General features: G+C 42.1%; 2 protein-coding genes across 7 annotated transcripts in view; one reads left to right on the top strand and one right to left on the bottom strand.

The window, feature by feature from the left end:
• The window catches only part of taf6 (TAF6 RNA polymerase II, TATA box binding protein (TBP)-associated factor), a 14,521-nt gene extending 10,650 nt beyond the window's left edge, over positions 1 to 3,871 (bottom strand). The window contains exons 1-3 of the mRNA XM_053230213.1: positions 3,554 to 3,871; positions 2,312 to 2,489; positions 2,047 to 2,133 (exon numbers count right to left, since the gene is read on the bottom strand). Coding sequence (XP_053086188.1) covers positions 2,047 to 2,133; positions 2,312 to 2,467 — 243 coding nt within the window. The 5' untranslated portion in view covers positions 2,468 to 2,489; positions 3,554 to 3,871. The remainder of the gene's footprint in view (positions 1 to 2,046; positions 2,134 to 2,311; positions 2,490 to 3,553) is intronic.
• Positions 2,876 to 12,559, top strand: LOC113528873 (zona pellucida sperm-binding protein 3). Of its 6 annotated transcripts, XM_026917655.3 has the most exons (13): positions 2,899 to 2,932; positions 4,560 to 4,783; positions 6,939 to 7,054; positions 9,584 to 9,687; positions 9,766 to 9,934; positions 10,105 to 10,222; positions 10,332 to 10,408; positions 10,499 to 10,686; positions 10,842 to 11,003; positions 11,073 to 11,141; positions 11,339 to 11,458; positions 11,588 to 11,770; positions 12,101 to 12,240. In XM_026917655.3, the coding sequence occupies exons 1-12, from the start codon at positions 2,914 to 2,916 to the stop codon at positions 11,767 to 11,769; spliced, it is 1,548 nt and encodes a 515-aa protein (XP_026773456.2). In that variant the 5' UTR covers positions 2,899 to 2,913; the 3' UTR covers position 11,770; positions 12,101 to 12,240. The 6 variants fall into 6 exon arrangements, with proteins under 6 accessions (XP_053086190.1, XP_026773456.2, XP_053086189.1 ...); XM_053230215.1 differs by lacking the exon at positions 11,588 to 11,770 and having other exon boundaries at positions 2,876 to 2,997; positions 12,101 to 12,559; XM_053230214.1 differs by lacking the exon at positions 11,588 to 11,770 and having other exon boundaries at positions 12,101 to 12,559.
• Positions 12,560 to 12,723: the final 164 nt, after the last annotated feature.

Raw genomic sequence — 12,723 nt, 5'->3', positions numbered from 1 at the left:
TGGAGGGAGCTTAGCAATGGGATGGTGTTTGAGAACTTAAAAACAAGTCATGCAGCTGCATTCTGGATCAGTTGCAGAGGTCGGATAGTCCAGTCAAATGAAATGACAAGGGATTGAACAAGCACCCGAGTGGTCTCTGTAGGGACAAATGGCCTCCTGATCTTCCTTATGGGTAAAAGGAGAAAACAGCAGCTCATCTTTGCTGGGATTTAGTGTCAGCTGATGAGATACAATCCATGACGAGATGCCCACGAGACATGCTGAGATCCGAGCAGAAACATGAGCGTCTGAGGGAGGAAGGGAGAGGATGCATTGAGTGTCTTCAGCATAGCAGTGGTATGAAAACCCATGTGAGGATATGAGAGAGTGCGCATAGAGGATATAACCTCACTGAGAGAGCGGGTATAGAGGATATGACCTCACTGAGAGAGCGGGTATAGAGGATATGACCTCACTGAGAGAGCGGGTATAGAAGATATGACCTCACTGAGAGAGCGGGTATAGAAGATATGACCTCACTGAGAGAGAGGGTATAGAGGATATGACCTCACTGAGAGAGCGGGTATAGAGGATATGACCTCGCTGAGAGAGCGGGTATAGAGGATATGACCTCACTGAGAGAGCGGGTATAGAGGATATGACCTCACTGAGAGAGCGGGTATAGAGGATATGACCTCACTGAGAGAGCGGGTATAGAAGATATGACCTCACTGAGAGAGCGGGTATAGAAGATATGACCTCACTGAGAGAGCGGGTATAGAGGATATGACCTCACTGAGAGAGCGGGTATAGAGGATATGACCTCGCTGAGAGAGCGGGTATAGAGGATATGACCTCACTGAGAGAGTGCGCATAGAGGATATAACCTCACTGAGAGAGCGGGTATAGAGGATATGACCTCACTGAGAGAGCAGGTATAGAAGATATGACCTCACTGAGAGAGCGGGTATAGAAGATATGACCTCACTGAGAGAGAGGGTATAGAGGATATGACCTCGCTGAGAGAGCGGGTATAGAGGATATGACCTCACTGAGAGAGAGGGTATAGAGGATATGACCTCGCTGAGAGAGCGGGTATAGAGGATATGACCTCACTGAGAGAGCGGGTATAGAGGATATGACCTCGCTGAGAGAGCGGGTATAGAGGATATGACCTCACTGAGAGAGCGGGTATAGAGGATATGACCTCGCTGAGAGAGCGGGTATAGAGGATATGACCTCACTGAGAGAGCGGGTATAGAGGATATGACCTCACTGAGAGAGCAGGTATAGAAGATATGACCTCACTGAGAGAGAGGGTATAGAGGATATGACCTCGCTGAGAGAGCGGGTATAGAGGATATGACCTCACTGAGAGAGCGGGTATAGAGGATATGACCTCACTGAGAGAGCGGGTATAGAGGATATGACCTCACTGAGAGAGCGGGTATAGAGGATATGACCTCACTGAGAGAGCAGGTATAGAGGATATGACCTCACTGAGAGACCTCTGTGGGACACTAGTGGAGAGTCTGTGCGGAGCAAATATGGATCACCTGACATGTCTGTCCCTTCAGGTAAGAAGGTAACCAATGTCATGCTGTGTCACTAAACTCCAAGACTCGTGAGGATGGAAGGAGAGTCTTGTGATTGACTGTGCTGAAGGCTGCTGAAATGTCGAGGAGGTTGAGAACTAATCGGCTGATCTATCGGCATGGAACATGAGTGACAGCCACGAGGGCGGTTTCTGTGGAGTGAGCTGCTTTGAAGCCAGTCTGATCTTGGAGGTTGTTCTGGGTGAGACAGAGAGATAGTTGACTGTAGACAGTGTGTTCAAGAACTTTAGAAAGAAAAGAAAGTGATACCAGTTGGTAGTTTCTGATGTCTGGGCTTCTTCAGGATGGAAAAAACCGTCTTAAATGCAATCAGTACATGACCAGATGCTATACCCCACATATTACACACACACACACACACACACACACACACACAGGCTCAGACACTGAGTGAGAATTTGTGGGTACATAGACGTGTATGGTTGTGTGTGTGTTTGTGTGCACATATCACCTCCACATTCTTCAGTTTGAGGGCGTGGTCGATGTCACTTGTTGTCAGTTTGCGTCGTTTGCCATGGTGCATGAACTTCATCGCATCCTACCACACACACATACACACACACACACACACACACACACACACACACAGAGACAGCACTCTCAGGCTGATTCAGGCTGATGCGTAGCTCCAATCACTGAGTGTGTTCGTGTGTGTTTATCTGCAGCATCACTCATGTACACTGCCTAAAACCGGCTTGATGTGTGTGTGTGTGTACCTGAGTGATCTCTTTTATCCTGTAGCTGATCTCCTCGCTGAGGGCTACACAGCTCTCCTCCTGCAGCTGGGACACGCCAACACACTCCGCCATCACCTTCATTGACTCGGTGGAGAACAGCACCGAACAAGCCTTCTGCCTGCGCTCCTCTGCCATCCCTCTGTCATATACACACACCCTGAGAGACAGAGACAACACACACACACACAGACACACACACACACACACACACATGTAACAGCGGCAGTGTAATGGTTATAAGTGGTATAAACGGTATCAGGGCTGTCAGGTCTGACGTCTGCTGTGGAAATGGACAAATATTTTATAATTATTTATTTAACAACACTAAAACAACTATTTACAGAAGCTACACCTAATTTAACTCAATTATTGTGACCTTCCTATTTGTATATATTACAATACAGTTAGTAATGATGGTCATAATGTCAGAATCAGCAGGTTTTGCATTTGTGACTTTCTTTGGGCTGCTTTTGTTAAGAGGATCTGGCAACCCAGAATCCCCTCTCTGTCCACACACACACACACACACACACACAGCAAAGCCGATAATATACACTACAACACACAGCTGTACAAAATACATGATTATACGGTATAACGGTATAATAAAGTCATCATTTTCTGTTTCTTTCCCCTCGGTAGATTACAGAAGTGCTGAAGTGTTGGTGTTTAAGCCTTAGTGTTTAGGTTTTAAAGTGTGAGTGTTTTAGTGTTTAAGTGTGTAAGTATTAATGTGTAGGTTTTAGTGTTTAAGTGTGTAAGTATTAGTGTTTAGGTTTTAGTGTTTAAGTGTGTAAGTATTAGTGTTTAAGTGTGTAAGTATTAGTGTTTAGGTTTTAGTGTTTAAGTGTGTAAGTATTAGTGTTTAGGTTTTAGTGTTTAAGTGTGTAAGTATTAGTGTTTAAGTGTGTAAGTATTAGTGTTTAAGTGTGTAAGTATTAGTGTTTAAGTGTGTAAGTATTAGTGTTTAGGTTTTAGTGTTTAAGTGTGTAAGTATTAGTGTTTAAGTGTGTAAGTATTAGTGTTTAGGTTTTAGTGTTTAAGTGTGTAAGTATTAGTGTTTAAGTGTGTAAGTATTAGTGTTTAAGTGTGTAAGTATTAGTGTTTAAGTGTGTAAGTATTAGTGTTTAGATTTTAGTGTTTAAGTGTGTAAGTATTAGTGTTTAAGTGTGTAAGTATTAGTGTTTAGCCGCCGGTTGTTGCTAAGCTCTCTGTTCTTACCTTTTGACCACAAAGCTGATATTCTAACAGCGCGGAGTTAAATCTCTATAAAAACACTAAAATGAAACACACATTAGCCCTGTTGCGAACGAATTTATATTTATGTGGTTAAATATTCACTGTACAAAAATATCCGCTGTATTTTTATATTTGTTTTATGCTTCAGAGCTCCGACCCGTTTTTCTGAAAATCCGCCATTTTGAGTTTGAGCTGCAGGTCCTGACTGAACACAAAAAACCTCCACACAACTGCGGAATACAACGAAGAGAAAATCATTAAATTTCACTTAAATTAACATTTATCATAATCTTCTTAAACTGTTTTAATTTTAAGGACAATATGAAAGCGACGACACGTTAAATACTAGGACATTCGTACAGATATGTTTTTATCCACCTTCCAGGACCGGTTCGATTCTGCTCACTGTGAACCGATTCGCCCAAAAATAAAAGATAAAAATAAGATTATCACAATTTCTTGCATTTTAATTACATTTTAATTACGTTTAAATGCATTAGACTGTAGAAGACCCCAATAAATTACACTATTTATTTTAATGGCTAAAATCGAGGAATTACTTGAAGTGGATATCAGTTCAAACAATTCAGTTTTTTAAAGTAGGACTGTAGTGTATTTCATGAAAACCACTCAAATAAAAATTAAATATATTAAATAGATAAATAAATAAATAAATAAGATGCCATGATTGCTGTAGTGTGAGTGGGTGGAGCTTCACAGGTGTCAGGTGTTAAAATGAATGAGCTGTGTTTGGACAGGAATAAAAAAGTAGAGAAGGGCCTCAGGTGCTTTAACTGTGCTTATCTTTACTTTATCTGCTGAACTAACTGAGTTTCACAGAGTGGTTCAGTCAGAATGTTGAGTGCAGTGCTGTGTGTACTGTGTGTGCAGTTTGGAGGAATTTTGATGAACAGCACTCAACATGCAGGAGATGCTGAAGCTCATCATGTCTTTAATTCTCTGGTGGCTGACCGTGTGTCTGTGACAGAACGCCTGAAGTCCAACAGAAGTCCTGATGTTCCTCTCAGAACAGTTTCTGTGACCTGCAGTCCCTCTGCTATGGAGGTGCACATTAAAGCCGATCTGTTTGACCTCGGAGTTCCTGTTAATCCTGAACACGTGACACTTGGAGAGCGCTGTGGAGTGACCAAGGCCTCGTCTGAAGAGTTCATCATCCACACTGCTCTCACTGACTGCGGCACACGCTACTGGGTAAAAACACACACACTCTCTCTCTCTACTGGATAAAAACACACACACACACTCTCTCTCTACTGGGTAAAAAAAACACACACACTCTCTGGGTTTCCAATCCACGAGTATTGTTTAATACAATTAATAATCTAACCCAACCGATCACTAAGGTTAATTGCTTCACCACAGAGCAGTGCAACGATTTTCTTAAATATTTCTCGTGTAAAATTGAGAATATTTATAATACTATTGCATCTGTCTCTGCTTCATCTGAATTATTAGACCTGCATTCCTTTAATCCCCCTCTTTCTGTTTTCAAGTTTTACTGCTGTTAGTTCTGATTTTATTTGAAAATTGGTCTCAGCAATGAATTCTTCATCTTCTATACTTGATCCACTTCCTACTAGTGTCTTGAAGAAGTGTTTGCCAATTATTATTCCTCATATTAAAGTGATTGTCAACACTTCACTTGTTTCAGGGATTGTTCCCCCAGCACTTAAAGTAGCAGCAGTTAAACCAGTTCTTAAAAAATCTGGGAGCGATACTTCCGACATGTCTAGGCCTATTTCAAACTTGCCATTCGTTGCTAAGGTTCTTGAGCATGTGGTAGTTGGTCAGCTACAAAATCATTTCTCTGCCAGCAGACTACTGGAACCTTTTCAATCAGGGTTTAGGTCTGGACATAGTACGGAGACTGCCCTTTTGAGGGTAAAGAATGATCTCCTTGTTGCAGCAGATTCTGGGGCTTGTGGCATTTTGGTTTTGTTAGATCTCGGTGCTGCATTCGATACCATTTGTCACACTATACTACTGGACAGATTACATAAGTGGATTGGTCTTTCTGGTGTAGCTTTAAAATGGTTTGAATCGTATCTTTCAGAAAGCACTCAATTTGTCTATTCTGGTGCAAACAGATCTCAGACTGTTCCATTGCGGCAGGGTGTCCCTCAGGGGTCGGTATTGGGTCCTACTCTTTTTAGCATTTATATGTTGCCTCTTGGGCAGATTATTCAAAAGCATAGTCTAGGTTGCTATCATTGCTATGCAGATGATACCCAGATTTACATTAGTACTCAACCTGATGTTACATCAGCACTTTCAACTTTATCTGCTTGTTTACTGGAAATACAGAACTGGATGAAACAGAACTTCCTACAGTTAAACTGTTCAAAAACTGAAGTTCTATTGATTGGCACTTCTACTGCTGTAAACATGTAAGAATTTTAAACTTACAGTGGATGATTGCCAGGTTCTCCCTTCTCTCCATGCCTGATGCAGAAAGGCTCATTCATGCCTTTATAACATCTAGGCTTGATTATTGTAATTCACTTTGATTAAGAGGCTGCAATATGTGCAAAATTCAGCTGCTTGTGTTTTAACTTACACACCATCCCGCAGTCATATCACTCCTGTGCTTTCTCAACTACACTGGCTTCCAGTTCAATCACGTATTGATTTTAAAGTTCTTATCTTAACTTATAAAGCAGTACATGGGCTGGCCCTAGAGTATATTTGTAATTTGGTCTCAGTGTCCACACCGTCTCGGTCTCTCCGCTCTGCCGGTTCTCTTACTCTGTACCAGCCTCGCTGTAAACTCAGAACTATGGGTGGGAGGTCATTCTCTTGTACTGCTCCCAGGTTGTGGAATTCTCTGCCTCTTCCTATTAGGAATGCTCCGTCTTTTGATATGTTTTAAGAAATTACTCAAAATATATCTCTTTAGTGAAGCTTTTAAGTTATAATCTTAGTGTTGTCATTGTGATTGCTATTATGGAGTTGTGTGTGTGTTTTTTTTTTTTTTTTTTTTTATTTTTTTTTTATTGTTGTTTTATACTGTTGTAGCACCTTGAGTGTAAGAAAGGCGCATTATAAATAAAATTTATTTTATTATTATTACTGGGTATAAAACACACAAACACACACTTTCTCTACTGGGTATAAAACACACATGCTCTACTATATTAAGTAGTTAATGTGGACATTTCACATCCCTTTGTTCCTGTGTCACTGTGCCAGTGTTAATAAATGCTTTATGCCCAGCTGAGATGATGATTAATAATAATAATAATAATAATAATAATAATAAATCTCTGGTAGTGCTGGGATTTGAACTCAGTGTTTTCAATAGCACATGAAGCTTTACACTTTGCATCACTTCCTGTGTTGTGTCCAGCTGACAGCCGATGCCCTTGTTTACACTAACATGCTCGTGTACGCTCCTGTTCCCTCTGTCGATGGGGTGATAAGACAGGAGAAGACCTCTGTCCCTGTGGAGTGTGCTTACAGGAGGTATGTGACTGGGAAGGGGGTTCCCACAGGGTGAGCTAATAAAGCAGGGCTTATTAGAAATATGGCTTGGCTTAGTGTAACAGGCCAGAGAGTTTAATCGGTGAAGTTCAGGGGCCCGTTCTTCGTACGTCGCTTATTACATCCGAGATCAAAAGACACATCCGAGATGATATGATCCGGCTAATCATTATCTGGCTAATTAGGTTCTTCGAACACACCTGTTGTTGATGATTAGTATGGCTGGATTGAGTTATCTGAGATCATTGTGCTGGGTTAAAAGGGGCTTTGTATCAGTAGCAGAAACACTGATCAGCAGCGCTGCTATTGGTTTCCCACAATGGCCAAAGAGTGCGCCCACTTTCTCTCAGCGACAGAACAAGAGCTCTTAATGGAGGGCTATAGCGAGTTCCACAATTTAATAAAAACCTCAGGGAACACCTCAAAGGCTGCACAAGCCAGGAGAGAGGGATGGCAAAAAGTTGCAGACAAATTAAATGTGTAAGTAGTGATGGTGTTAATGTTTTTATCACTTATTACAGTATATATTATGTACTTTTCTTTTTTTTTTTTTTAATTTTCATAATTACTTTAATCTTTTATATTAGAGCCACCGCGGGACCCACTAGAACTTGGGAACAAGTAAAGGCGAAATACAAGAATATTCTACAAAATGGTAATATTAACTACATATTCTGTTCATGTCCTGTATGTGTAGTGTTGTAGACTTATACAAGTTCTCCGCATCTCCAGTAGTGTAAAGGAAAGAGCCACTCGCAGAGAATCTCAACGCAATACACAGTTTGTGCTGTTGTTAAAACCCTACTCCAACGAGTCCAACTTTTAATACGAGCTTCCAACAAATGAATTATGGAAATGACTCCCTCACGTGAAAAACCATATCGTTCAAAAAGTGCACTCTCGCGCTGTGCTAATGGATCCGGTCTGTCTCGCAAAACGAGATTAATTCTAAAAGCTCTGTGAATTATCCTCGCAACGGGCAGGACACGGCTGCAGCAGACTTCCCCCATCACCTCCGCTTATAAAGCCGCGATCTAATCCTGTTTACATGAAATAAACCTGATCCCGAGCATGTTTAAGTTTCCCAACCCGTTGCTATGACAACAACTTCAGGATGAGTGTCGAAGAACCAAATAATCCAAGATCACGCCAAAACGTCAACAATCAAATCCAGCTAACTGAGTTAGCGACGTACGAAGAAGGGCCCAGGTGTAAATTATTTCTGTTAATTCACGCTATGAATTAATCTAGCGCTGTGGCAGCGAATGAGAGAGCTGCTTTACTTGCTCCAGCTGAACAATGACTTTTAATTTATATGATGAGTATGACTTTTAATTAATTTATATGATGAGTATAAAAACATTACAATAAAAGCAACACTTCAGCAATTAACAAAGCTGGAGATGCAGCATGGCAGAAAATATGACAGAATAAATCAGAAAAAAACAGAAACTGGACAGTTGAAGGCTGGAAAAAGACCAGGTGACGTTTATTTATTTATTTATTTATTTTTGTCTCGCCAGTCCCCAACCGTCCGTGTGCCTGTGATAGATTCCTGTTCATGGCTGACAGGAGTGGAACTGCTGCTGTTGTAGTTCATCCACCTCAGTGTTTTGTGCATACTGAGATGCTTTTCTGCTCACCATGGTTGTAGAGAGTGATTAAGTTACTATAGACTTCCTGGCAGCTCAAACCATTCTGGCCATTTTCCTCTGACTTCTCTTATCAGCAAGGCATTTTCACCCACAGAACTGTTGCTCACTCAGGGTTTTTTTGTTGTTGTTGTTTTTTGCACCATTCTGTGTAAAATCGAGACTGTTGTGTGTGAAAATCCCAGGAGATCAGCAGTTTCTGGAATACTCAAGCCAGCCCATCTGGCACCAACAACCATGCCACGGTTAAAGTCACACAGATCACACTTTTTCTTCATTCTGATGTTTGATGTGAACATTATCTGAAGCGCTTGTCCTGTATCTGCATGATTTTATGCATTGTGCTGCTGCCACATGATTGGCTGATTGAATAACTGTATAAATGAGCTGGTGCACAGGTGTTCCTAATAAAGTGGATGGTAAGTGTACATCCTGTTTTCTCTTAAATCTAACTGACCGCAGATTTGCTTTTCAGTGTGTGCTATGTTATTGTTTCTGCTTGATGGGACTACGAAAGAACAAGGCATGGCCAATAGAATTCAAGTTAAACTAAGCGTCTCAACTAACCTGACACGGAGCAGGATTGTCCAAAAGCCTATGTTGCTATAGTAACTCGTTGGGGCTTACGATTAGCTTCGTTTGTGGAACCGAAATTGACGTAAATTAGCTGGGCTTGTTGAAATAAGGCTGGCTTATCGAGTTGGCTCGCTTCAGGGAGTACCCCTCGATGTCCAAAAAAACAACAAAAACATTCAATATTGTGAGAATGTGAAGGCCTCACTCCAATACAGTATTAAACATTTCTCCTTCGTTACACTCCCTTGGTCACACAGTATTAAAGTAAGTGTGTTTGTTTCAGGAGGTTTGGTGTTGACAGTGTCTCGGTCGTCCCCACGTGGCTCCCTCACCTGAGTGCGCACTCCGCTGAACACACCCTGCACTTTGCTCTGCGTCTGATGTCTGGTGAGTGAAGAAAAACACTCATCGGTGTGTTTATTGTGAACTCCTCTTCATTACATCACTTCCTGTTGGTGCGAGCAGCTGATTGGCAGGTGGTGCGAGGAGGCGTGTACTTCCTGGGGGACATGATAAACATGGAGGCATCTGTGTTTGCACCCCTGCTGGAGCTGCGAGTGTTTGTTCAAGATTGTGTTGCTACGACGACCCGCGATACGAATTCAGTCCCCAGATACAAGTTTATACAAAATGGGTCAGACATGCGTGCACACACTCTCGCTATACACACAGTATATATAAAATCTCACGCACAATGGTTCAGAAAAACGGTAAACGCTGTGCCATTAAATGTCTGTGTCCGGTGTGTTTGTGTGCATGTCCCCCTTCTTGCCCACAAACCCCCTGGGGTGTCCTCATGTTCAGGTGTTTTACAGACGGACAGCAGACGAACTCCACGTCTCAATTCCTTCCCAGAATTCAGTCTGATAAACTCCATCTTCAGCTCCACACCTTCATCTTCAGGCAGGTGCACAGCGCACAGGTACACCAACAATACATAAAGACAATATAAATACTCACACACACTCACTCACACACTCACTCTAGTGGTGGTGTTTAGTCTTTTTCAGTCTTTCTTTTCCATGTCTCAGATCTTTATTAGCTGCAGTCTGAAAGCTGAACTCCAGAGTTCCTCCTCCAGCAGAGCATGTTCCTACATCCAGGGAAGGTCTGAATTTACTTCCCCACACACACACACACACACACACACTCAGTCAGTCCCACTGCTGTTTTACAGTGGCTTGTATGTGTGTGTTAGTTGGAGGTCAGCAGATGGAGATCACTCTGTTTGTGAAAGTTGTCGTACGTCTGATCAGTTCAGACAGAATGATGTTGAGAGACGAAACACACAGGCTGGTTCTGCGCAGATGGAACCTGGAGAACTAGAGCTTGGAACCCCTGGATCCATGTGGAAGAACCCAGAACATGCAGACACACACGTGCAGGGTGAACTTGCATTTACATGAACAGCCACAGTGACCCATTAGCCTGTGTGTTTGTGAGAGGAAGAGAGAGACTGTGTGTGTGTGTGTGTGTGTGTGTGTGTGTGTGTGTGTGTGTGTGTGTGTGTGTGTGTGTGTGTGTGTGTGTGTTATCCTCAGCTTTGCAGCAGGAGGTGCTAGCTGGCCCACTGTCTCTCTCCTCGTGGAGGAGTGAAGTTTCGCCATCTGCAGTGCTGGAGGGAGTTCACATCACTCACATTCCTTCACTTAAAACCAAAAGGCTGACGGCACATGCACTACAGGGAAATGTCTCAACGCCAGGTGTGTAAACTTTTAAACGTAAAGTAACTGAGCATCATTTTTCTTCAACCCTTTGACCTGCTTTAACAGGTTCAGAGTATCAACTCACCATCACAGAGGAAAAAGCTGAGTGGGAGAGCAGAGTATCCACAGAGCGAGGTACACTACCCCAATCTGTACAGCAGACTGAGGGTTGCCAGCTCCTCTGTTATCCAGACAATTTGGGCTGTGTGTAATTTACTGTCACAGTGTGTACAGTCGCATTTATATCGATATTAGCCAGTTTGAATATTTGAATTCTGCTAGAGACTAAAGTACATGACATGTCTCTCTGCTACATGACCATTAAACCACAGAGATGGGTGTGTCCTTGGTCACACCCACTCCTGAGCTTCACCTCACTGTGACTCCCCTGATGTTCACTACACTGGAAATGACCAACACTGTGTTTAAGACAAAATCAACAGCAGCAGCAGGTAAAAGTGTGTTCCATCTTCAGTGTGTAGCTCATTGTTTCTCTGTCAGGTGTTTATCTGTGTGTGTGTGTGTGTGTGTGTGTGTGTGTGTGTGTGTGTGTGTGTGTGTGATGCGCACAATGACTCCAGAAACTCCTAGTGATGCCGTTTCTCTCTCTGACCCCACTGATGAGGTTCCTGATAGCACGGAGTCACGGAGCACAGAGCTGAACTCCACCCAGTGGGAGGGCCTGATGTGGGGTGGGACTGGGGGCAGGATGTGGGACACACCCTCTCCAGACCATGCGAGTTTAGACGAGACACAACTGTGATGTAATGGACTGACAATTTAAGAAATAAACTTTCAGAACTAAATCAGTGTGTCTTTATTTGTACATCAAACATGTATGTGTCTGAATGAGAACATGTTATAATTTTTAAGGGTAGTTTAAAAGAGAAAATCAGAACTTGATGCTAATAATCTGAGTTTTGGGTGTCCAGTGGCGTTAGTTGTTTTAGTCTGTTGTGGAGAATCATGACTGGCACCTGGTGTCAGTAGTATTTTGTCAAAATTGCATTATAATGACTGCTCTGACTACTAATGGAGTAATTTTTATTCCCTTGTTGCTTTTTAAGGCTGATTATTTTCTCACAAACCTGCAGGAATTCCAACCTTAACTGCCAACATGACTAATCATCTCCCCTTCATCACTCCTCCCCATCATCATCGACCTTCACCTGGGAATCTCTTGCTGCTGTTGAGGATGGCCCCACATTCACAGCCTAAAGTTTTGGGAGGTTGCTGTGGATGGTACCACACTGATACCCTAAAGATGGTTGCGGATGGTCTCACCTGCATAGTCGAAAGACTGCACTTACTGAAAACAATTTACGCTCAAGTCTCATTCATTATTCAGTGGATAACTTCAATTTGATACTGTAGACTTAAAGCTAAAACAATTTCAACACAGTTAGCACTGCTTGACTACATACATTTATAGAAATGTAATTATTTATAATCACAATTATTTATAATTGTTGTCACCCAGATGAGGATGGGTTCCATTTTGAGTCTGATTCCTCTCAAAGTTTCTTCACCACCGTCACCTCTGACTTGCTCATTGTGGATCTAAATTTACATCTATATCTGGATTTCTGTAAAGCTGCTTTGTAACAATATCCACTGTTATTGTATAGTGCTATATAAATAAAATTGAATTTTCTTGTCATCACAGTAATCTGACAGTTTATTGAGTGTAATTCTGTCCTGTGTTTGAGATGATCAC

Source organism: Pangasianodon hypophthalmus, chromosome 27 (genome assembly GCF_027358585.1).
Source record: "Pangasianodon hypophthalmus isolate fPanHyp1 chromosome 27, fPanHyp1.pri, whole genome shotgun sequence".
In the NCBI taxonomy this organism is placed as follows: domain Eukaryota; kingdom Metazoa; phylum Chordata; class Actinopteri; order Siluriformes; family Pangasiidae; genus Pangasianodon; species Pangasianodon hypophthalmus.
This window is presented reverse-complemented; position numbering and strand designations above follow the sequence as displayed.

What these genes read in the sequence shown, in the direction of transcription:
- LOC113528873 (XM_034300910.2), top strand. Translation starts at nt 4,427, where the DNA reads ATGTTGAGTGCAGTGCTGTGTGTACTGTGTGTGCAGTTTGGAGGAATT. An exon ending in ACTGCGGCACACGCTACTGG is followed by an intron (nt 4,784 to 6,938) that starts GTAAAAACACAC and finishes TGTTGTGTCCAG; the next exon opens with CTGACAGCCGATGCCCTTGT. An exon ending in TGTTCCTACATCCAGGGAAG is followed by an intron (nt 10,409 to 10,498) that starts GTCTGAATTTAC and finishes TGTGTGTGTTAG; the next exon opens with TTGGAGGTCAGCAGATGGAG.